Source organism: Leptidea sinapis, chromosome 13 (genome assembly GCF_905404315.1).
Source record: "Leptidea sinapis chromosome 13, ilLepSina1.1, whole genome shotgun sequence".
NCBI lineage: Eukaryota > Metazoa > Arthropoda > Insecta > Lepidoptera > Pieridae > Leptidea > Leptidea sinapis.
This window is the reverse complement of record NC_066277.1, coordinates 1,428,179-1,454,109: the sequence shown is the minus strand read 5'-3', so window position 1 is coordinate 1,454,109 and position 25,931 is coordinate 1,428,179. Positions and strand designations below refer to the sequence as shown.

The window sequence follows — 25,931 nt, the reverse complement described above, 5'->3', positions numbered from 1 at the left end:
ATTGTTCATGCAAGATTATTTGTATTTGACTCATGCCAATGTCTAAAGCTGCCTGAATTTCGCGGTAAGTCACATGTCGATCTTCCTCAATCAGCTTACGCACAGCATCAACGTTTTCTTTGGTGACTGCAGTTTTTGGACGACCTTGACGGGGATCATCACTGAGCTTGACACGTCCACGTTGAAATTCAGCAAACCAGCGATAAATTGTGGTTTTGGATGGGGCTTCATCACCAAATGCAGAAATTATCCGGTCAACACACTTTTTTGTGTTTAACCACTTCGAAAGTCATAATAAATCATCGCTCTAGAATTTTCTCGAGTCAATTCCATTTTCTCAACGACTAAACAAGTTTGAAAAGACCTTGTGACAAGACCGAGAATATTTTTTTAAATAAATAAATGGTATTCGATTTTTAAGACCAAGGAGTTTTCAATTAAAAAGATTTTAATATGCAGGAACAGTGGAAATATGCCATTCCCGATACTTTTAGTGCAGCCCTCGTACCTATGCATACTCAGGTTGCTACTGGGCACTGTCGCCTAAATAAGCACCCGAATTTAGTCGGAATTACTAGGACTCATTAGGAATAGCCAAATAGCCACCCTCTCCAAATAATAAACACTAACTGTGTTTTTACATTATTTTTTGCGTTAAAGTCACATTTTTATTATTACTTTGGCTAACCCGACGTTTCTAGACCTTTCCAGATTACATTTTCAGGGGGATTGCAGTTCAGCCCGATGCGTTCCGGGCAATCTAATCCTTGAATATCGGGCGATTTTGGCGCGCTTATTTTTGCGTGCGAAAGTCTATCTATGTGTATTATTTTACGTGTAGCAAAATAATGCTTATAGTAAGGTTGATTTCAGTGAAATTATCAGAAAGCTATTGAAACTATCTATTTTAATAAGTACAAATTATTTGATGTGCTTTTATATATTATTTTACACAGACCTTTCTTTCGACAAAATTGGAAAATAGTTTGGAATGAACAAGGATTCGACGATTCATTGAAAATGAAAACAATTTTGTATACTTAATACATATACATTACTAGCCGTTCCCGCCCGCTCGCTGGGCGAATTTTAAAAGGAAATAAATTAATGAAGGATTGTTGGAATTCTTGACCTTGAAGTGCGAGATCGATTGTATTTTATATAAAATATATCTTTCTGTAGTCTGTTTATGCTATGTTGGGACAAAATAACTACGGAATGATATTGTAAGATAATTTTCCAAGTAAACATATCTCAACACATTCCAAACAAATAAACAGTAAAAACAGACAAAAGAAACGCGACGCTTCAAAGTCAATGTTCGATTTGTATCTAAAATCAAGGCTATTACGCGCTTAAGGCATGTAATATTTCACAGTGGGAGGGGTTATATTTGTCTTTGTGTTGCCTTTTAAAGTCCCCCCCAAGCCGACCAATCACCACAGCAGCCGTAGCGCTCTCAAGGTCGAAAAAAATGGCGACGTACATTTAAAGAAATTGAAAAAAAAAAACACCGAAATTTGTTGCTTTTTTGTTGCTAAAAAAATAATTTTTTTGCTCTAACTTATTATATTATTATTATATATATTAAGACATTGTCTTTATTATCATCTCCATTTTGTGTCTGTGTGTCGGTTGATGTAACACTCCAGTTATGTGCCTTTGTGTTGGACAGGTGTATCAATTGCTCACCCAAATAACAAGATCGAAACACCGCTCATGGACAGGTTTTTTTCGCGTGCGCTTCCAAAATGGTCAGTGATAAGTAAAAACCGCAAGTCATAGCTAGGTCAAATACATTTGACGATTATAATACAATCTAATTATTATACTTTTGAATACAGTGAAATTAAATAAATCAAATGTGTAATAATAAAATAATATGTTTTATTTACAAATATCTAAAACTTTTTATATTTCAAGAAACTTCTGTATTTCTTGGGGTTCAATCCATAAGCTTTTAACCTCTCATCTGATAACTTGGATAAAGGATCCGAAAGACGTTTGCCTTTAATTCCTGTCTTATTTTGTACCTCCTTCCCATTTTGGGGTTTTGTCTTTTTATTTCTTTTCCTTTTCTTGTTGACTACTTTACCATCCATTGAGGTACATGCTTTGCGTTTTCCACCAATACTTGCTCCATGAGAAGAAGCCATTATATTTGCCTCAACTATATCTTCCACAGTGAAATTATGTTTTTCCTTCTTTCCCTTTACTTTAGCAACAACCATATTTTTACAACTTTCAGCAGAAGTCTTCTTGGTAAAAATAGTTTCTGAATTATCTGATTTCTTTATTTTATCTTTCTTCTTTTTAGTACTATTTGTGTCGTCTGTGTGACCATTGAAGTTGGCAATATTATCATTAGACTCAACCCTGCTTTGTTCTACAGTCTCACTTTCTACATTACTGGTTACGTTATTTCTGTCTTCAAACAAAACAGAATCATTCTGTGTGATATGTGAAGTCTCATCAATGACTAAGTTTGTTAAAGCATCACCATTTTCTTTAAATTTATCTTTTTTCTTCTTTTTCTTCTTTCTCTTCGATTTTTCTTCAGCAACAATTGTTTCTGGTTCTCTGGATAGAATACATTGAATGTTAAGTAATGAAAATTTAAATTAGAGCATTTCAATAAAAGAAATAGTATATTGTGTGACTAGGGATGAATCAAGACAATTTTAGACAAGGGTGAAGTTGCCAGCCCTAGTGAATAGAGGACTGGCATCACCCGAAGTCGCCGAAATAATAAAAATCATTTTAGCCGGACATTTTACTGTCCTAATAAATCACTAAAATTGGTTTCGAAGGACTAGTTTGTCTAGCCATTATAAGTGAACTAGTTATAATGTCATTGGTTATTAATATAGCTGTGAAGACTCACTCGGCTACGTGTCGGAACAGACTGGGCAGCACCTTCTTCTTGAGCTCCGAGTCGGCGGCCTTCTGCCGGTACGTGTTCACGTCCCCCTTCTCTGCGTCCTCCGGCCGGTACTTCACTATTCTCTTGAGCGGCACCCACTGGGTCAGCTCCCGGTCGTCTGCCAGAAGGATCTATAAGGAGATATATTCATGAGAGATTGTTTGCAGGACGATTCAATATCTGTACTTCCAAAAAATCACGCATACACTCTTCTGAATGGCTGGCAACACTGCTGTGATTCGTCTACTTTCAGGAGACTGATTATTTAAAATCAAGTGACCCGAACACTAGTTAATAAATGATAGTAATTATAGTTCCTTATCCATTAAAAAAAATCATAAGAGTGGACACAGGCGGTTGGACTATAACATCACCTCCTCGACCGTGAGTCCGAAGTCGTTGGGCACGACCTCCCGATACTTGAATCGCGTGGGGAGGTCTCCGATCACATCCTCGCAGTCCATCTTGTAGTACTCCTCCATGAATTCGGAGTACGTTTTGTCGACGCCGGGCGTAAACGTCGGTTTCTCTGTAGCCAACAGTTCAGCCAACTTGGATTTCCGCTTGCGGTTCCTGCGTCTCTTGCTCTGGTTACGTTTTAGTTCTTCTAGAAGGTTCGCCTTTGCCGCCTTAGGGTCGTAATCTGCGTCCATCTATCAACACAACCACAAATATTGTAAGTCGCGAAACTTTGAATTATTAGAATTCCGAACCAGAAAGTTACACGTTTCTAATAACTTACATTAAAGTTATCATCTTCACAGTGAACATCATCATCAACTCTCTCTTCATCTTCCTTATCGTATTTATCCCAGTTTTCTGAAACAATGCATGTTTATAAATCTTTGCCAAATTAAAGCCTACATCTATGTTTGAATATGATTATTCAATGACTACCTAGTATGTGCAAGACAAAATTTTTAACAGTTTCCCAAAATCTTGGACTTACATAAATGGCCAACTTTAAAAAATCGTTAATTTGTTTTTTTGTGCTAATAAAACTTTTATATTGAATCGACCGTGGTTGGTTTGTGTATGTATGGTATATATTTTTAACGCAAAGACGCGTGATTGGCCATCCGGGGCATACCTACATATACTCAAATATATACAGCCCACATGGCCGTTAACGCGAACGCGTGAATTGTGTTTGTAAGGCAATACTATACTATTTGTAAAACATTATTAATGAATTCTTCATGTTTTCTGCATTTTCTATGAGTGCATACAAAGATTTTTGTAAGTAATCCTCGGTGAGAAATTAAATATAATAAGACCTAAGCCTAAATAGAGGATATCTCTAGGATTATCGGGCGGTGGCATAAGTAGTTCATTTGTCTTAGCAAAACACAGATTTTTCATCGATCTATAATGCTGTACTAGATAACTGCTGAGACGCGGTGGATTTCGCTGTATGGGAATCAACGGGGGCACAGACGGTGTTGACTCTGAGTTGTGGATGGGTTGGGGCTGCAGTTGGGTGGACCGGGACCCCTCCTCCTTTCGTCATCAGATGCTGAACTACTTTCACCACTTTCGTCGCCCACCTAGTCTACATCCCTGTATAATCTTTGTCCTACTTACTGCAAAAATTATTCCATTTCGATACTTTTTTGTCGCCGTTTTGCAGAAACTCGCGACGTACTGGGGAATTGAATTTTGTCACTCAAGGAGCGAACTAGCGAGCGCGAACAAATCAAAAACAAGATGGCTACCCACACGCCACGCCCACTTTTCGTAAGGTCAATGCTTCCTCTAGTGGCCAGAACAAATACTAAAAACCAATACGATACAGCCGAGGTTCTAAAGCTCATACGAGATTTTTAAGTGTCCATCACGCGATGTCGCTTTGGCGGACAAAGCGTAATAAGCCGCTTCAAGCGACGTCGCGTAATGTGGCAACGAACGTGCTAACAGGTAACTCAAAATTATCTATATATAAATAGCGAAGTACTGCAGAAATATCTGAATACCAATTTCAAGTTCTTGATCGAGGTCGGGGAAGTCCGGTTTCTCGTGATCAGCAGCGCCGTAATACTGCTCGTCGAAGATGGCCTTCATCCGGCGGTCGTGCTGCTCGGGGTCGAAGTCACCTTCTATGTCTTCATCCTGAGCCCCGCCGTTTTAAAAGCCATTAAGTTTTATATCAAAACAACAAACAATCATCTGACACAAACAATCTACATTTCAATTGCATATTGAATTCTAATTACTATTTCAAATTCAAATAAACTTTATTCAATAAGGCTTAAACTAAGCTTTTTGAACCGTCACTTTAAATATATCTTTTAAATTACTAAATTTACCATAATATGTTCGGAATAATGATAGCCTTTAGCCATCCTCATTACCGTTTTATTATTCGGCTGATCGTTCCAGAGATTAGCGCGCTCCAACGAACAAACTTTTAAGCTCTACTATACTGTAAATGTAACTATTAGCCAACCATCACTTGTGCTCACTTTGAACGCTAGATCCTCGTTGCCAGTCACTTGTTTGATCTTGGCAATCTTCTCCTGTATCTCTTTCAGCTTGAGTGCCTTGAGTCTGGCGATCTCCTCCATCTTCTTCTGCTTCTCCTGCTCCTTCCGCGAGCGTAGTTCGACCCGCTTGCGAGAACGCCGCTCGTCCTTAGGCCGGATGGAGTTCATGGTACGGGGATATCGCTTTAACTGGAAACAAACAAACAGTGTGCCAATCATGTCAAAATTATAAGGTGAACGAACATAGAAGTCAAGTGATGGTGAGGGAGACTGCTGTTGTTGTCAAGGAATGCGGTAGCTTTAGCGTTAACTTTCCAAAATATGTTTCAAAGCCAGTCACTCCATGGTATACAAGTGTACAGATTTTTCTTTGGTATCTTTACTCCTACGATATTGTATGGTAAAATCGGGCTAATTTCTGCAACTCGACGACTGCGCGCCTAAGTTGCGTGTGTGGGAATATATTTGTTATTCCTGCCACCCCAATTCCTCCAGAATCCTTAGCAAAATCCTCTCCTTCCTAGAGACTTCCGGGAGTGTGTTTGGGATACCAAGATGTTGAGTCCGGTAAGTTACTACACCTGGACAATGCAGAAGTACATGCGCAGCTGTTTCCTCTGCTACCATGCAGGCCCTGCACAGGAGGCTGTCGGTTATGTCCATATTAAATATATATGTTTATTATAAGGTCTGGATGGAGGATCTTTACTCCTATATGGAGTCAACTATTTAAAAACTGGAAACAATGTGTCCTACTTACGACATTTAACAATGCATAAATAAAAAATAGGTTTCTCTACATATATTTGTATGTTGACAGGAGCGCCCTCATGCAAGTACAAATTTATGTTTCATAATCATTGGATATAGACTTGCCCTACAATCCATAATATTAAATGATAAAGAAATGCACACCCCAATCACATGACCATCAACACTCTAAAATGTTTTAAAATAAATATTTCTTTATTTATTACGCCAACATACGCACATACTCATCATCGGGCTCCTCGAATCGAAAGTTGAAGGCCCTCTCGAACTTCCCCTGCTCCTCCACTGTTTTCTCATCTTCCTCCAGTTCCTCATCATCACGAACTTTGGCTTCAGATACTCCCTCATCATCACCCAAATATCTAGAATTTTCGTGTATCAGATTAATTATTTATAAACATGACAATTCATTCATATTCAAAGTGAAAAGATAACTTAGTTATGTATGATGAGGTAAACGAAGTTCTACCTAACATTGTGTACTGGTTTAGCACAAATAACTAATGTTAAATAGTAAGAAATTCTTACTGTTTCTTTCTTAATAAGAAAATTACAATAATCTTAACTAGAAGTAGATGATTTAATTACATAGTATAAAAAAAACTACGTTTAAAAAAACCGACTACAAAAACTGAAAAGTATCAAATAACTACAACATTTAATTTAATACACCTCTTATGCAAACAAACCTTTACCTTTAATATAAATAAAATACTTTTATTTGTATGTGCTACCTAATGATAGGTTTTAAATCAGTGACAAGCCCTGAACAAAATAATACTTAATATCATTAACAGCTTACTTTATGTAATTATTTAGGTTGTCTGGCCACATGTGTCTGTCCGCTTGGTTCTAGACGAAGCTATCCCGCTCAAAGTCACGCCTAGCGAGTGTTAACCTTTATTACATTTGGCTTGGCACCGACTTCAAAGCTATCAATATATAGCACATACAAATATTAGTATTTTATTAATATTAAAGGTAAAAGTTTGCATAAGAAGTGTATTAAATTAAAATTTTAGTTATTTGATACTTTTCAGTTTTAGAAGTCAGTTTTTTTAAACGTAGTTTACGTTTTAGTGTCAGTATATAATCAACCTGCATGAAAACTCCAATAAAAAGTCGAACACAGAAAACAATTATGTCATCCAGGTCGACTATAATTTTAATATAAATGTCCATAAAGGGAAAACTACTAGAATTAAGTAAATCGGATCATAAATCTCAGAGTAATCGGTGTACCTACATACATAAAAAAAAATACCGATCGAATTGATAACCTCCTCCTTATTGAAGTCGGCTAAAAATACGTAATTGTTTTTATACTTTTTAGTGCATATTATATCTATTGTTTGTAATAGTGTTTCTGAAGTCGGTTGTTATATTTATTTTTTGATTTTGAAGTAGGTACACCTAACCAACAATTTGTTTAAGTATATGTAGATATACTAAATTTTTCAATGCAGCAATGAACGTAAGCGCTTTGCAATTTGATTACAGTCAGTTGAAAATTATGCCACAGATCGCACTCTTACTGTAAGTCGTTAAGGGGTCCCACTGATCATCACATTCTACTACGACAACATCATTTATACAATCTAATTAATTAATCTAATTCTAGTTTGTGTCATGGAGATAGGTTAGTAACTACATACGTAGTTATAGGTGAGATGTGCTCGAGTCGTGAGGAGAAGAGAAGCGAGAGTGGGTTGCGGCGGAAGGACACCAATTCCAAAAATAACAATAATCGTAACTAGAATTAGATTAATTAATTAGATTGTTTAAGCAATTATTTTTATACTTTTAGTGCATACTATATCTATTATTTTGGAATAGTGTTTTTGAAGTCAGTTGTATTTTTGTTAAAAAAAAAATTATTACATTCACACTTTGGTGCACATTTACTTCTTGGAGTTCTTTATAGTTTTAAGGACAAAATTTTTAAGAAAGGCAAGCTTATTTTGATAAAAAATATATTTGTTGAATTTATCAAATCAGGTTTACCTACTTTTACCTTTTGTTTAAGATATAGTCCCGAAGGAACGCCTCTCCTTCATTAAGCTTTGGATCTGACCACAGATTCTTCAATGGGGCCAGATCTCTTTCCACTTCATCATCAATATGTTCTGCCTTCCCAGTTAAATAGTCTTTCAATTTGGCCTCCTGCTGAAACATTGACTAAAATATAATTAAAAGAAATCTTCAGCATGATTCCTATTACATAAATTGTTGTGATTGTGTTTGACTATAATAACTAAGAGCCTAAAAACATGGAGAATCCATGGCCTAAGTATTTAACTAAACAAGATAATGAAAGCCTATAAAACTTTTGGTATACTTGTTGAGAGGCAAATGTTACAGCATCACCAAAATTTACCTGAAATTTTGGTGTGATATGAAGTACTATTTGATCATCATCACATTGTCATGCAGTAAATATTTTAGTAGCTCAAGCCCAAAAGGACCACAATGTTTTTGTTTCATGTATTATTATTTTTTCAAATTCATAAACTTAAACCTTTTGCACAGACATTTACATTTTTGTAGTTAACCTAAGAGTCTGAAAAACAATGATGATTTTTATATGCCACTTAGTAGTACAAGGCTCTGAGGAAATAAATTATTGGTTCTTTGTTTGAATAAGTTCTAGATTACAAGTCCAATCCAAAAATATTTGGGCATGTAGACATGCCCATACGGTTATGTATGTAACCAATTTAAAGATCAGTTTTCCTTATTTTCTAAAATGTAATTTAATTATACAAAAAATATCTGTATTAATAATTTTAAAAGGAAGAATGTGGAAGGAGGTTCATGGTAATCTTAAAAACTATTAAAATCATCAATACTATCCATGAAATTTGATAATGATAAACATTGATATAGAATATAATGTAGGAAATATGGTGGTGGTAAATTATGGAATCATCTAATGCAATCTTTTTTAATAATACCTCTGACTTTCCTATTATTTTAACTTTAGGTTCAACAATTTCTGCTTTTTTTTCTATTGTAAAGATATTTGGATTGTCATCATCCTCATCATCATCACTATCAGCAAAAGTCACTTTTCTTAACTCTTTGTCTTTTTCTGAAATGTTCAAAGCAAATATTCAGACACAGTCAATAAAAACAAATCTTATTTATTATGAAGCCAAAGGCAACCTTTACTCACCTTTCCCTATCTCCACTTGGTCATTGAAAAATTTAAATCCAGGGTCATAAATTCTTGGATCTTTAGTTTTGAGTAAAGAAAGTGTCTTCAGGAATTGAGTCTCTACTTCTTCAGACACCTCAGGAGGAACATCACTCTCATCTTCACTGTCAGACTCTGATCCTTCAGAACCATTTGATCCATACTTTTGCTCAACTGGAAAATGCATAAATAACACCACATTATGATTTTGATATACCAATATTAGATGAGTGTAATACATTAGAGTGCCAGTGACATAGTTCCTTAATACAAATCAATTGAAACATAATAAAACTAGTCTTAAAAAGAATAAGTACAATACTTGAACAAGTATTCAAGGCATACAATGGAGTGTTTTTTAAAAAATAATATATTATATCTGTGTGTCAACAATTATTTGCTTAAATCATAGGTTCTCAACGTGGGCGATAACACCCCGTTGTGGGCGTTTGAGACTGTCGGGGGGGCAGTAGAAGACCCAGAGAAAATTAGGAGGCATTGAGATGGCGCAGATGGGGCGTGGGTAGATTAAAAAATATAGTCTAAAAAGGCAAAAAAGTATACAAAAATACTCTAGAAAAAAACATATTCTCAAAGTGGGCGGTGAGCTAAATAAGGTTGAAAAGCTATGGCTTACATCATTAACTGCCATTTTCAATAATGTATGTCTAGTTACGGATACATTGCTATCACTGTTTAATGACAAGATCTTATCTTTCCATGGTTATGTTCAATATAGTTTTATTATTAGTTATAGTCCAATGGTATCTGTCGATAGGTTATTGAAATGTAAGTAAGTGTAAGAGGCTACATTTGTGTACCTCTACTAAGTTAAACTAAGGATAGATAGGTTATTGAAAATGGCTGATAGACAGTAGCAGTCGTACATCTATGTGATTATATTTAGTGTAATTCTTAAAGGTATGAACTTTGCAGTTTTTGTAGTGTGTGTAGTGTAGTGTTTTTCCACTAATATTTGCAGCAGATGATATTATTTAATAGGGGTTGCTTCCTAGAACAAGAAATGCAGTACAAAATGCATGTGCTCACATTTGCTGGATTATACCCCAACAACAACATTTCTGAAGAAGCAAATGTTATAAATATGGTTGCTCATAGTCGACTTCATTTGGTATGGTATGGTGTAGGGGCTCCTGTTACTGCAATTAAACCACTAGCATGGGTCCATTTTGCGTGAAGTAATGGCCAGTTACTCCAACCAGCTCCTTTCAAAAGTTCAGAACATTCCTGGGGTGTTCACAGACTTCATGGAGGGACCTCATATTGGTTAAGGTTTTTGCCCGTTGGTTTGCCACCCACGCACATTCCAGGATTACGTGAGCCACTGTTTCGTCTTCGGCCAGACAGCCTCTACACTTAGGACTGTCCGTTACGCCAATTGTGAAACTGTGTTTGTTTAGTGATGTGTGACCCGTTAGGGTGCCCACCATTATACGGATGTCATGTCTGTTGAGGTTGATAAGTCTACGTGTCAGTTTGGTTGACAATGCAGGTATCGCCTCCATCGACTGTCTACAGCTTGAGACATTCATCCATCGGGTGTTGTGTAGGTCGTTTGTGAGAGAGTGTATCCATGAGCCCATTTGGCTGAAGGGCAGTGGCAGAAGTGGCAATGGACCAGACCATATGATCCATTGCAGAGTTACCCGGTTATAGGAGGCACCTTGTTCCAGGGTTTGGTGACATTTGTGCAACCTATCGTCGTTTTTTAATTTTTGGAGGTTATAACATCAAATGAAATTTATAGTTTGAGGGGTAGAGGGTAGTCTCTCCTGGTAGAGAGGACCTAAATACCCGAGTTGGGACGATGGATACTAAATTAGAAAATATATACTGTAAAATACGATTCCTCAAACAGCAAGAGAAAAAAACAAAAAAAAATCAAAACTTACGTTTATGTAGTTCCTCCTTTTCTCGCCATTTATCATATTTCTTTGCATATTCATTTTCAGTTTTCAGTGAAACTTCTTCAGTATCTGAATCATTGTCAAATAGATGTTTTTTGTTCATTTTTATTAGCCACTTACAATTTCCAATAATTTGTAGATCGTAGGTATTTTTTTTTTTTTGGATTTTATGACCTGGTAACTAAGACCTTTATGTCAACATAGGTAAATTTAATAACAATAACTTACAAAGAGAATTTAACGACTAAGTTCAATAATATGGCTGAAGGGTCAACAGCTTAGAATAATGACACTATAGAGATGTTTGATTTGCCGGCGTATGGCTATCATTTGTCAGTTGTCACTTCAACGAGTACTATCTTCAGTTACAATTATATATTCAATAACAACAAAAATCCCCTTAGAGTAAATATTATATATTCTCTGACAAACATAAAATAATTCACCGAACCTAAACACATAGCCTAAACCTAACCTACGTGATCATAGTAGGAAGAATAGAATAGAATCTACGTGATGTTTCCTTGAATTTTGAATCAATCTTTAACTTATTTTAATTTCATTAGATTACACATTTTTATCGGAAAACTTTCAACATGACTACAAACCCTCGAAAGGGTACCGATCCGGTGCCTTTGGAGGAGAGCGACCAATTAACCATCCGACCTTTGTAAATATAAACTAATTATTTATTATGGAAATATTATTGTATATTTTAATTCATTGTTATCCATGATAGAGCATTCTTCTTCTTAAATGTTAGTACAAAAAAGTTGGTAAATGGCTAATTAAATCACTGATTTGTTACGAATTTATTCCATTGATTGGAGTAAAACAAATCCCATTCTGTTCTCAATAACCCACTGTCCAGCTTTATTTTATGTTGTTTGTGTTGCTTATTTACCTTTTTTTATTAAACAGAGGCGCAGGGCAAGAAGTAGGAAGGTCATGTATAATGCTGGAATTCAAAGGAAAAAAGATCATGGTATGTCACTATTAATTTCTAAATGAATTAAACTACCATGTCTATAAAGTTAGCTATTCCTAATTCATCATAATATCATTTTAAATAGGTGAGATATTTAAATTTGATACTTGCATTATAATTTAGGTAATTCAAATAAGTTTTATTTCAGGTGTGAACTGTGCATTTATAAAATTTATTTAACAACAAATATAAACCATGTATATACAACACTTAACAACTTTTCAGTATGCCCATATCTATTTCGAGACCCAGCTATTTTTTTTTTTTTTTTTTTTTTATGTCATGGTTGAACAATTTACATGTAAATTTTTCTTATTTGCCCTGGTGGTTCCGTTTGTAGATTTAAATTATTGTTTTTATGTTGTGGGTTGGATAAGCTAACATTACTACATAATCAGCAAATCTTAAATTGGTTAGCATTTAGTTTATATAGTTTTGAACATTTATATATATAGGTATTATGCTTTTGTTTTTCGACCTACTCATATTATATTTTTAAAGCTCCATCAGGAATAACTTCAGGAAAAAAATATGTAATTGGTATTTATGTTGTTAATCATATCCTTTTGTTTTTTCTATTACTTGTCTGATTGAGCTTGTGATCAATGGGCACAGATCAATATTTTCTTTCGAATCTAGTGATCCAAAAATCTTTATTTGACTTTGTTAATGGGGGGTAACTGTAGTTGTCTCTCAGTTATCTGTTAGTATGTTGTTATCTTACTTCGATGTTGTTGAATCAATAATAAAAACTGATGATGATTTCCAGTTGGATTGTGGCATACATCCTGGTTTGTCAGGAATGGACGCCCTGCCATTTGTAGACTTGATTGAAGCAGATGAAGTGGACTTACTACTGATCTCACAGTTTGTATTTTATTGTTCTTTTGTTCGTATGATAGTATTAGCTGATTTGATACATAAATATACACTTTTCCATTATAATCCTATATTTAATAGCTAAGTTGCACCAAATGTGTGGTGTGACATGATGAACACTCCAGTTGTATGAAACTATAAGAAAGACAATTATTTGTGGCTATAATTTAATCAGAAAGTGGTTACTGATTCAACTTCTTTGAATTGATACAATTTTGAGAATAGGTAAGTAATAAATATGCTAAAAAAATTAAAAATAGTTTGATAAAAAATATTTTATATTTTCAGTTTTCATTTAGACCACAGTGGTGCATTGCCATGGTTTTTGACAAAAACCTCTTTTAAAGGTCGAGTGTTCATGACTCACGCAACAAAGGCCATCTACAGGTGGCTTGTGTCCGACTATATCAAAGTTAGGTAAGTTTTATGATATATAATTTTTTATTGAAAATTTGCATTTTATGGCAGCCAAATTTTTAATCTCACTCTTTGTTGCCAGCAACATATAAAAAACATTGACTGCTTAAGCTGGCCATTCACAGACATGACATTTAATTTGATGACAATTGGACTGTCTCCAAATAGAAAGTATGTTTGGGTCCTGATTTCTCTGTGTTCAAACACTTTCCTTGATAAGTATTTTACAATAGCTGTGATATACATAACAAATTAGTTTGTTAGGTGCTGCATCCAATATATGAATCATGCTGCATCAAATAATATCAAATATTTCATTAAAATATTTTTCTGTTGTTCTGTGAAATAACTTTAACTGCATGATTATACATATAATGAGTCGTGTGTGACACTACAGTGCTAGATGATGTATTCTACAAAAATTTACTGCACTGCAATTGCACGAATCCTGAAATAAAAGAGAATAATAATAAATCTGTTAAAATCATATTTAAGCGAAAGAGTTCAGATAGTCTATGTAAATGGCAAACAGTCTTCGGATAAACCTGTGGGAATAGGTGTTCCACAGGGTTCTATTCTCGGTCCTGTCTTGTTTCTTATATATATTAACGATCTACCATTTGTGGTAGATGATAGCCATGAGATTGTATTGTTTGCTGATGATACTTCACTTATTTTTAAAGTGAAACAACGTACAGATATTGATGACGAGGTAAACAATGCAGTCTCAAAGATAGTGCGTTGGTGTTTACGGTTTGTTACACCAAACACAGCGGAGGTACAAACCGACGTACTTATAAATGACCAGAGACTTGTGGACACTACGGTCTTCTTGAGTATCACGTTAGATAAAAAGCTTCAGTGGGGTCCACATATTGCTCATCTAGCAGATAGACTCAGCTCTGCGGCATATGCATTTAGAAAGATTAGAGAGTACACGAATGTTGCGACCGCTAGATTAGTGTACTTCAGTTATTTTCACAGCATCATGACGTACGGTATTTTACTATGGGGTCATGCTGCTGACATTGATAGAGTTTGCTCTGCAAAAGAGAGCTGTTCGTGCTATATGTCAGCTTGGTTATAGACCGTCTCTGAATGAAAAATTTAAAGAAATAAATATTATGACTGTTCATTGTCAGTACATTTATGAAAATTCAATATACGTTAACAAAAATCGTCACCTTTTTGCTCTTAATAGTGATTTTCATTATTATAACACTAGAAATAAGGGATTGTTTGTAACTAATTCTAGTAGGCTTCATAAGATACATAATAGCTTTATGGGTAAATGTATACTGTATACTTCTATAATAAAGTCCCAGCCACTGTTCAGGCATTAAAATAAATGGCTCTGTCGTAAATCCTATTACTCCACAGCTGAATATCTAAATGATCGGACAGCCTGGGACTAGATTGTGATTATTTTATAGCGATAGATATGACTGTACAATATTGTATAATTTTATTGAAAAGAGAGCAAAAAAAGAATGCTGGGAGAGTTTCTTGCGCCGCTTCTTCTCTCTCAGAGCGCCATTTATTACCGAAGCGGTAGAAGTATCTAGTATATTAGAAATGACATCAAAAAGAATTCTAAAGGAATCAGTTTTGAGAAAATAAGTGCCCCTTTTATGCCTTTTAATAAATAAAAAAAAATCTTCAAAATATAATCTAAAATCACTTATAAAATGTCAAAACCCATTCGAAAAAGTATGACTTAAATCTTAGAACGGTCGCAACAATCTTACCGGGTTACCGTTCCATTCCCCATATGTGGTGTCATTAAGAAAATTATTTATGTTTATCTTTTAACAATTCTTTTGTGTTTCCTAACATTTCTTTTGTATATTTTCTGGGATCATATTAAAGCATTTCCATCGCCGAACAAAAGACTTACTAACACAACTTAACAGAGTGGAAGCATAATGCACGAAAAGAATATACGTGCAGCAGCAGTGCAGTGCTTTTGGTGGATATAGCCATTAATTTACTGCAGCATCCCAGTAGTAGGCCTTCTTAGTAGAAAACGAATAGGTTACATTTTTATTAACCGACACTGAGATTTATGATCTTCTTTAGTTTGATGGATGATATTAATATAGTTTGTGTTCTGCTTTTTTAAGAGTTTTCATTTCGATTGATAATATATTATTATTATGAACCCGTTTGCCGATAATTGGATCTTATCCTACCTTTCAGTCATAGCTGAGATATCAGTGTCTCACAAGAACGTGAAATAGGGGATCTATACTAAAGCACGCAGAATCTTTCGTACGATAGCTACTTCAATAAAAATCGACGAAATCTTATAGTTTACCTGATTAATGACACCAAAAAGTACAAAATAAAAAACCAAGTGCAGTTGCAATTTTTTTGTAGAATTAGGTACTTCAGTCGTATATATTGAGTGGTCTGTTTCTTGAGAAATTAATGGAACGTTTAATTTACAGCAATATATCTACAGAACAGATGTTGTATACGGAGTCTGATCTGGAAGGCTCCATGGATCGCATAGAGACTATTAATTTTCACGAGGAGAAAGACGTGCGAGGAGTGCGTTTCTGGGCGTACAACGCGGGCCACGTGCTGGGAGCCGCCATGTTTATGATAGAGATAGCCGGTGTCAAGGTAACTGTGCCAGGTACTTTCATATATTGTAAAAGCATAATACCAATCTTAATATATATAAACTAGCTGACCCAGCAAACGTTGTATGCCGATATTAAAATCGCGATACAAAAGTAACTGTTGATCGTAGATGGGTGAAAATTTGAAGTTGTATGTATTTTTTAATGCTGACTCATAATCAAACAAATTTGAGAAAAAGGACGAAAAAAATAAAAAAAAAAAATGTGTGGACCACCCTTAACATTTCGGGGGATGAAAAATAGTCCGGTCAATTTAGACCAAAAAATGAGAGTGAAGTTACATAAAGTCCCAACAAGCTGAAAATCAGTGAACTCGTTATATCTCAGAAACGGTGGCTCGTTAGAAAAAAAGTGTTGATACATATATAGATAATTTTATGATCTACAATTTTTGTCTGAGGTACTTTTACAGGGTGGCGCAATAGAACGTGCATCGTTAAAAATATTGACTAAAAAATAAATACAAAAGGTATAGTTAAAATAAAACTGAGGTATTATTAAGAAATAACTGAAGTTTATTTTTTAAAAATAACATTGTCTAAATGATGACCCTCTCTACGACGACACTCCTCTAATCGCAAACGGAACTTATTGAAAACTTTCTTCAGTAATGCTGGTGTAATTGCTGCCATTTCACCACGGATATTCTCCTTGAGCTGATCGATGTTTTTCGGATTATTGCTGCAGACTTTGTTCTTGAGGTATCCCCACAAAAAAAATCAGGAGGCGTCACGTCTGGACTACGTGGGGGCCATGGGATATCACCTCTTTTCGAAATCAGTCTGCCAGGGAACATCTGTTCAGTGTGTGTTGTGTGACAGTGATGTGTGACAGGTAGCTCCGTCTTGTTGAAACCAAGTCCTAGAATTCACTATTCTTGAATTTTCAAGCTCTGGAGCCAAAAAACCTTCCAACATTGCAACATAGCGTTCGGTATTAACAGTGACGTTTTGCCCCCGCGCATTTTCAAAGAAAAACGGTCCAATTATTCCTCTACCAGAGATTGCTGCCCATACTGTCACTTTAGGACTATGCAGTGGTTTCTGGTGCTTGAGTTTGGGATTCTCACTGTTCCAGTAACGTCAATTTTGACGGTTTACGAACCCATTGATATGGAAGTGGGCCTCATCTGAGAAAAGGATATTGTCAAAATTGGAAAACCGATTAAGCATTTCATTAGGAAATGCGAGCCTTGCTCCGAAGTCAGACTCTTTCAATTCTTGTGTTAACTGCAGCTTGTAAGGATGCAGTTTAAGATCCAAGTTTAAAATTAGCTGCAAACTTCGTCTCGATAAGTGTAAGACAGACGATCTCTTGCGAGTAGACATTTGTGGATCTCCTCGTACAGACTGCATAACTCTCTCAATATTGTCGTCGGTCCTAGATGTTCTTGGACGACCTTTTGCTTGTGGTTTAAACGTTGAACCAGTCTCTTTAAAACGCTGTACCCATATTTAAATTAAATTAGCACTCGGAGCTTCACTAATTTGCCGTAGTCCATATTCAGAACAATATAAACGCCTAGTAACGATGTATGAACGAGAGTTCTTGTAAAATGCGCGCACGCAAAATGCGCGACGCTTCCCGTCGAAGTGACTCATAGTGACTAAAACTCCATGAGCCCGCCTACCCAACGATGCATACTCCCCCCGCCCGCGCACTTTCTACCCCGCGAAAAAAGATGATGCAATATGTATGTTCTATTGCGCTACCCTGTATGATAAAACTTACCGTTTTGCTGAAACCCTGCCTAGTGCCGCTATGTTTCGCATAGGTTAGTGTCGAGGACCGGAGGCCATTATACCAAGCTCTGTAGTACCGATCGGTGGCAGATCACAGCCCTGGTTCGATGCGTCAGTTAAAGCAGCATCTGACTGCAAAAAACAGGCGTATCGAACTTGGGTTGCGGCGCTGGGCTCAAAGGATCCGAACTGCAAAGTTCTGAAGAGGAAATATAACCGTGCCTCCAGATTTTTTAAGCGGCAAATCGCCCGTGCGAAATCGAAGCACGTCGCCTAAATTGGCGAGCAGCTTTCCAGTTACCCGACCGGAACACGCAAGTTCTGGTCGTTGTCGAAAGCTGCTCTTGGTAACTTCAACCAGCCGTCCATGCCGCCGTTGCACATGAGGAATGACACCCTGGCCCATACGGCAAAAGAGAAAGCCGATCTCCTGTGCACTCTTTTTTCCTCCAACTCGACTCTTGACGACAACGGAAAAACACCGCCGACCATCCCGCGGTGTCAGAGCTCCATGCCTGAAGTACAGTTCCGACAGAAAACTGTTAGGCGAGCTCTGTTTTCGTTGGACGTTAGGAAGTCGAGCGGGCCGGATGGCATTTCTCCAATCGTGCTTAGAACGTGTGCCCCTGAGTTGACGCCGGTGCTAACGCGTTTATTCCGGCACTCTTATTCAAAAGGCGTAGTCCCTGATTCATGGAAGTCAGCCCTTGTCCATCCGATCCCAAAAAAAGGAGACAGTTCGGATCCGGCAAACTACATTCCTGCCGCCGAATTTCACCTTCGCACGACACGCCACAAGTAACGATATCATCCCCACCATCTGGATGTGTGGCGGTCCTCCACAGTGCGGTTTTCAAGGAGCTTTCTTCCTCGTACCACGAAGCTGTGGAATGAGCTTCCTTGTGCGGTGTTTCCGGGACGATACGACATGGGTACTTTCAAGAAAAGCGCGTACACCTTCCTTAGAGGCCGGCAACGCTCCTGTGATTCCTCTGGTGTTGCAGGAGAGTGTGGGCGGTGGTGATCACTTAACACCAGGTGACCCGTACGCTAATTTGTCCTCCTATTCCATAAAAAAAAAAAAAAACAAAAAAGAAAATCGCGAAAAAACTCATTTTTTGACCTTTGACCTTGAATAAAATAATTTCTAGACACGGGAATGATGGGGAACTTTCAAACATTGTTTATAATTATGTTTTGAACAATTTCACTTATTTTCAGCTTGTTGGGACTTTATGTAACTTCGAATGTCTAAATTGACCGGACTAAAATAGATGTTGTCCGATTCTCAGACCTACCCAATATGCACTAAAAATTTCATGAGAATCGGTCCAGCCGTTTCGGAGTAGTTCAATGTTTAACACCATGACACGAGAATTTTATATATTAGATTACGTGACACGTTGTTTGTCCACGATGGACTCCTAATGAACGGATTTAAATGGGGATTACTTCATGGAGTGCAGTTAGGTCCAACATGAGAGATAGGATACTTTTTATTTTGATTTGGGATTCATAATTATTTTTATTTCCAATATTTGTTTTGTATGGCCATATTTTCTGTGAGTGAGTTTATTGACGCACGGTTTGACGGTTCTGCTGTGAAACGATTTAATTATAACAACAGGGTTGCATATTTTACGAAATAATTCTTGATGTTATGAAATATTATTAACAAATTAAAAAAAAACAGTATTTTATTTATTATGTACAGAACAACGTCTGTCGGGTCAGCTAGTATTGTATAATTATAATTAGTGATGCGCCGAATGTGGTTTGTTCTGAATGCGAACTTCGGCCGAACATCCGGTAAAAAGAAGTTCGTTTAATTTTTTGCCGCGCTTTCTCGGAAGTGACGGGTTTATGCTTCGCGGTTAGGTGTCCGCTGCGTGAGTCTGGGCCTAACTGCGTAACATATTTCGTGTTCTTAGTTGTTTTAACGAGGCTTAAATTGAGAAATGTTAATATTTTCTTGTTCTTGCAACAACTTGTTAAAAGGCTTGTTTTATTTATCAGATTTTTGGTTCTATTACTTTGCGGTTTAGTTTTTTCTTGTACCGAATAAGCCGGCACTCGGCCGAAGTTCGACTCATCCCTAATAATAATTACTCTGCAGGTGCTATACACAGGAGATTTTTCAAGACAAGAGGACAGGCATCTGATGGCCGCGGAGATACCCACGGTCCAGCCGGACGTTCTCATTACAGTAAGTTGTTTCTAAGACTCTGTATAACATGGCGAGGCAGCTGCCCTGACACTAATATTTTTTTTATGGAATTAAGGAACGAGACGAGCCGGAAGTTCAGTTGATGGTATTTGATACGCCCTGCCCATTACAATGTAGTGCCGCTCAGGTTTCTTAAAAAACAAAAAAAATCTGAGCGACAATACAATAGGGCTCGTCACCTCGAGACATAAGATGTTAAGTTCAGACCGAAACATAGTAATGCTTACACATTACAAGTACTGCTTCACGGCAGAAAAAGGCGCTGTTGTAGTACCGATAATCTAGCTGGCATCCTGTGCAAAAGAGCCTACCACTAGTAAGATAATGATGCATTGTTGATTTGCCAAACAACTCACAAATCTAATCCAAGAAGCGGCTTAGGAATTAACCCCGGAACTTAGGTCTTATAATTGAGGAAAAAATGCACTTTGGAATATATATAAGCAAAGAAACTCTCTAAGATTCTACTCTATAAGATTCGACAATTTTTACGTACCTACAGAACTTTGAGTATGAATATATGAAGCATTTGCTTGATTTTTTGAAGCATATCGTCAAGGCAGCATATTACTCCATACATAAATGGAAGGTCGGAGGCGTTTATGTTTAGCAACATTTATATTCGGCATCGTACATTGCAAAATACCCCTTTACTTACTTGTATAAGAAAATTGAATGCCTTGGTCAACGCAGTGCAACGAATATAACAACCAGGTCGATCTCGTAGTTATTAGCAGTAGGTACGCATCATTCAACAGCGTTCGAGGAAATTTTTGGTACAATGCTACTTAGTGCTGGAATAATTTAACACCAACAATTTGAAAATTGAAAAATGTTGAAGAAAAATATTTTATTATGCTAATTCACAATGTACAAGTAAAGTTATGAATACGCTACTTGCTAGACATCTGTCGAATGAAGACATCATTTGCGTTTCACAATGTATAAATAGGGTTATCTAGCAGATAACCGCAAAATAACCCTATTTATGAAAAAATAAATAAATTAGAAGATGGATCTAGTAGCAATTATCAGAGTTATCTGGGTACTAAATAGCTTAACAGTGTGACAACGACAAGCATTTGACAAAATAATGATAGAGGAGACCAAGAGGCCCAACAGAGATTTACTCGAGCGACGCGTCGTGGGCACCTATTGGTATAAGAAGATAAAAAGATAGATGCTAAATACTAAAAAGAGAAGATTTTATATTTATTTATTTATTTATTAGCATCGCCAACACAATAATCACTAACCAATTACATTAAATATAATTCTAAATAAGTCTAAGTGTTATTGCACTTACAGGCAACGACCACATGCAACTAAAACATACATATTTTTTTAATTTTAACAACATAAGAACTAATACTAAGATACAATATAATACAATAATTATATAATAAGATACAATACAATTATAAATAAAAATGAACAAAACTTATTTTACTTAAATACGGCACAACTAAAATATTACATTAAATGAATATTTTTTGTTGAGCAGCAAATTATATTCCTGTCTAGCAACATATCAATTTACGAAGTTTTCACCGAAAAGCAGAGAGCTTATATATATATGATATATACCTTACACTGGTGAGAAGATTCATTTAAGTTCCTGTAACCACTATCTGGAGCAGAGAGTATCCACAGGAGGGAGCAAAAACGCAAAAAAAAAACAGTCACAAAGAAATACTCAAGCGCTTCAGATATTAATAGCGTATGCGCCCCATGTGTTACTGATAACGGAAAATATTAATCTGCCGGTTTACATGGCCAAACGAACGGGTAAAAAATAGGGAAAAAATAACCTTTTTCAATGCGTCATTGAGAGGATGTTAAGTGATGTTATGGTAGTACTGCAAAAGATACAAGTTTTCCTCCTTTATATTATTCTGACGCGCTCGATTAAATCCCAAAATGCCCACTTGGGCTTCCCTACTATAATTTTTGTACATGGTTTGTTTATGTTATGACTTATGGACAATTATGAAAGGCTCATGACAATAATTGATTTGTTGACATTCTCAAATTTCTTTACACGAGACTGAAAAGCAAATTGATTTTATAGTGAAAATTGTGGTAAAAGTGTTATATACAAATAGATAATTTTAAAATATGGAATAAAAAATTACATTAAAAGCCATTAAAATTGTAAACTATTCAGTGCGAAGTTGCCAAACCGTCCTCCCTATCAGTCATCTAGTAAATATACTTAGCGGTGTAGTGGTTGTGAAACGCAATCTGTTTTATTCGGTATTTGTAGCCTTAAATTTATCTAGCATATGTCAAGTTGCTACTTTAATTGTAGATTGTGAAATTTTTATTTTATTGGCCATGTAACGCCACTATTGCGGTGCTTCCCCAATGGAAGCCTTTATCGATCCGGTCTCTAAAGAAGAAACATTCCAGTCTGCAACGCTAATCGCTCTTTCATATTGCTCACCCTCATTATCTGGTTGATTAAGAGCTCAAATAATAGTGGTTACAGCTGATAATTTTATCAGCAGACTATAATTTTATTGTTATACAGGAGTCAACATACGGTACACATATTCACGAAAAACGTGAAGAACGCGAAAGTCGGTTCACGAGCCTGGTCAACGACATCGTGACGCGCGGCGGCCGCTGCCTCATCCCCGTGTTCGCACTGGGCCGCGCACAAGAGCTGCTACTCATCCTGGGTGAGTGGTTTTATATATAAGAGAGGACGAACGAGCAAAAGGCTCACGTGATGAGAAGGGGCCAGGCAAACGCCCAGGGATATCTGCAACACCAGAGTCAAGAGATTTATTGCCGGCCTTTAAGGTGAGAGTTTGCCCCAATCCCAAAGGTTCCTTGTGTATCGCGATAACTGCAGCCAGTAATTGTTTCCACAAAGTGGCTGTGTTAGGCAAGAAATTTGTTGCAAACGTGCGGTTGCATAACGTTAATTTGATGTGTGTAGAATTTCATATTTTCATGTCCGTTGAAATTCGGCTGATGGTATGAACCTGGGCAACTCCTCTGAGCACTGGTGATATATTTATTTATTTGTATGGATCTCCAACAGTTGTACATATTAACTTACATCTAACACATGCCTTATAACTAAATATTTATATGTACTACCAATTAAAGGAGAACACATCATTCCATAAAAATAACAGTGGTTAATTTGCATTTAAGGTGACTAAAAACTACTTAAGTATCTTAAAAATAAGTTATATAATAAGTATTAGTTGGAAGAATATGGTTTTCTGAACAATAACAAATGTTGAATATAATAGAAAGTTAAACACTAATTAACTGGCCAGAGCGTAGCTACATTTTTTTAGAAAAAGTGGGAACCTATCACAACCAATGTCCAGTGTTGCTATGTTTTTTACACATTCGTTGTATACGCGTGACATACGGGCTGTAGGAGCGTCCTGTCCAAGTTTCGTACGAGCATTATTAGTTTTAAAGAAAGGACATGGGTTGCGAGGAGGTCTCCGAGGTACGTTTATATCGAATCTACTCAACAGTTCATTGTCATCTATTTTTCCATTGAAAACTTTATAGAGAAGTTTCATATCTTGAAGAGATCTACGAACTGCCAGTGGTTTCATCCTAAAGTAATCGAGTTTGTTTTTGTAGCACTCTCTATAACTTGAGATCTTAAATCGGAAGGTTAGGTGTTTTATAAGTCTCTTTCGAACACGTTCGATTCTGTAAATGTGATTTTTGTACCCGGGGGACCACACTTGACAACCGATATATCCGATAGAAGACCGCACGGGGAGAATACATAAATGCGGGGGAGCATTCTGATATAATATGTCCGCACATATCAATCCCTCGAGAGATAACCCACATTTCTACGCTAAGATCGATCGATATGACTTGATCGTCGATTATTCGAGCCGCTCTTCGTTGTATGCAGTCAAATGGAAGCAGCTGATATGTACTGGGTAGCGCCCGCCCAGAGGTAAGAACAGTATATTCCATGTGATGCCGAATTTGCACTTGCTGGTGGTGGCTTGACATGAAGGACTGTCACGCCTTATCAAGCTTTCTAGTAGTAGTATTCGGTGTTCCCATAAACTGCAGCGACGCTGCATTTTTTATGGGCGGGGCGTATCTCTCATCTCTTACTATCTGGTGAACGTCTCGCCGATCTCGTATGCACTTGTTTCAAACAGCTAATAAGCTTCATACCACTGCGACAGGTCCTAGACTAGAAGGCCGATGAGACATAAGATGTCAAGTCTCATTTACCCAGTAATTTCACTAGCTACGGCGCCCTTCAGACCGAAACACAGAAATGTTTACACAATACTGCTTCACGGCAAAAATAGGCGCCATTGTGGTACCCATAATCTAGTCGGCATCCTGTGAAAAGGAGCCGCTACTGGTAAAAAGACATGAGTTTAGCTGTTTAAATTAGTAATTTTTGTAGTGGACTTAAAACATTTCGTAAACCTAGAAGTATATTGTCAATTGACAATCCACCCCCAGACGAGTACTGGTCGCTGCACCCCGAGCTACAGGACATCCCCATCTACTACGCGTCGTCGCTGGCCAAGAAGTGCATGGCGGTGTATCAGACCTACGTCAGCGCCATGAACGACCGCATCAAACGCCAGATATCCGTCAACAACCCCTTCGTGTTTCGACACATATCCAACTTGAAGGTATGTTAAACTCGATATCTAGTCGTAGTTGCGCTTTAGACCGACAGCGCTAGGTTTTGAGCAGTTATTTATATCATAAAAAGTAACTGTATAAATATATATGATCGTATATTGGATGCATCAACCTTTAGAGCTTGAACTCATTGTTTGTGAAGGGATGCTTCGTGAACATGATTACTATCACAATTAATAATTGCATCCAACAAATAAATGATTTATTAACTATAATAGTTCGACCTGGCACCACAAGCAGCACCCGTTCACGAGTTGACGCATGGACCAGCCATTGTTCCCATTTGAGGGAAGGTGACGACCTGGCACACGACCCCGCTGCAAGTAATGCCATTCAGTGAGCATGACGAATTGTTTGTGTTTTACATAATATTATAGTTGCTGGATCATTTGATCAAACAAATACTTTATTTTGTGTCATTCTAGATACAAACACCTAATAATGTAATAATTAGAAATTTATATATTGCACACCTCACAAACCGAAGAGTAAGACATTGTGATTTACCCTCGATATGTCAATTTTATGGTCTTAAAATGCCTCTACCATAACGCACTCACACGATTATGTGAGTAGCTGTACATCAAAATCTCTTAAATTAATCCATAATAATATAAAATAATTTTAAATATTCCTATTTATGTTCTTTGTTAGGCTTTTTAAAGTTTAGTTACAATATATTATGTAGTATCGTACAGTAAAATTTATAATTAAATAGCCTGAGGGTCTTCGCTTCATTCGCAGTCTGTCATATGACCTTTACACTATAGGAGTAAACGTTATCACACAAACATTTTTAACAATTCTTTTGAATTTGGTAACACATTTGTTTTGTACATCTTCTGGGATCATTTTGTAAAAATATTACTTTAATATTATACATCGCCTAATAAAATACTAACAGACTCCACTTAACCGAAGTAGTTAGTATGTTTGTTCCTCGTGGATAACATGATTGTCTCAGTTTCGTTATGCTTTAATGTGATAATGAACATAAAATACATTATCAAGAATGTATTGAGATGTAACAGTCAAAATGTTTATTTATTTACTCTGTGGGT

At 36.6% G+C, this 25,931-nt stretch overlaps 2 protein-coding genes across 5 annotated transcripts in view; one reads left to right on the top strand and one right to left on the bottom strand.

The window, feature by feature from the left end:
• Positions 1 to 1,867: 1,867 nt before the first annotated feature.
• LOC126967692 (protein KRI1 homolog) lies at positions 1,868 to 11,474 on the bottom strand. Of its 4 annotated transcripts, none has more exons than XM_050812278.1 (11): positions 11,287 to 11,467; positions 9,353 to 9,547; positions 9,132 to 9,268; positions 8,192 to 8,355; positions 6,398 to 6,539; positions 5,386 to 5,595; positions 4,897 to 5,032; positions 3,666 to 3,742; positions 3,298 to 3,576; positions 2,885 to 3,054; positions 1,868 to 2,580 (listed from the first exon to the last, which is right to left on the bottom strand). In XM_050812278.1, exons 1-11 carry the CDS (start codon positions 11,402 to 11,404, stop codon positions 1,902 to 1,904), a joined length of 2,307 nt encoding a protein of 768 aa, XP_050668235.1. In that variant the 5' UTR covers positions 11,405 to 11,467; the 3' UTR covers positions 1,868 to 1,901. The 4 variants fall into 4 exon arrangements, with proteins under 4 accessions (XP_050668235.1, XP_050668236.1, XP_050668237.1 ...); XM_050812279.1 differs by having other exon boundaries at positions 8,192 to 8,343; XM_050812280.1 differs by having other exon boundaries at positions 8,192 to 8,340.
• Positions 11,475 to 11,711: 237 nt separating this feature from the next.
• The window catches only part of LOC126967696 (cleavage and polyadenylation specificity factor 73), a 42,091-nt gene continuing 27,871 nt past the window's right edge, over positions 11,712 to 25,931 (top strand). Inside the window, exons 1-8 of the mRNA XM_050812286.1 lie at positions 11,712 to 11,971; positions 12,223 to 12,286; positions 13,059 to 13,156; positions 13,457 to 13,585; positions 16,036 to 16,213; positions 20,092 to 20,181; positions 22,736 to 22,886; positions 24,682 to 24,857. Coding sequence (XP_050668243.1) covers positions 11,898 to 11,971; positions 12,223 to 12,286; positions 13,059 to 13,156; positions 13,457 to 13,585; positions 16,036 to 16,213; positions 20,092 to 20,181; positions 22,736 to 22,886; positions 24,682 to 24,857 — 960 coding nt within the window. The 5' untranslated portion in view covers positions 11,712 to 11,897. The remainder of the gene's footprint in view (positions 11,972 to 12,222; positions 12,287 to 13,058; positions 13,157 to 13,456; positions 13,586 to 16,035; positions 16,214 to 20,091; positions 20,182 to 22,735; positions 22,887 to 24,681; positions 24,858 to 25,931) is intronic.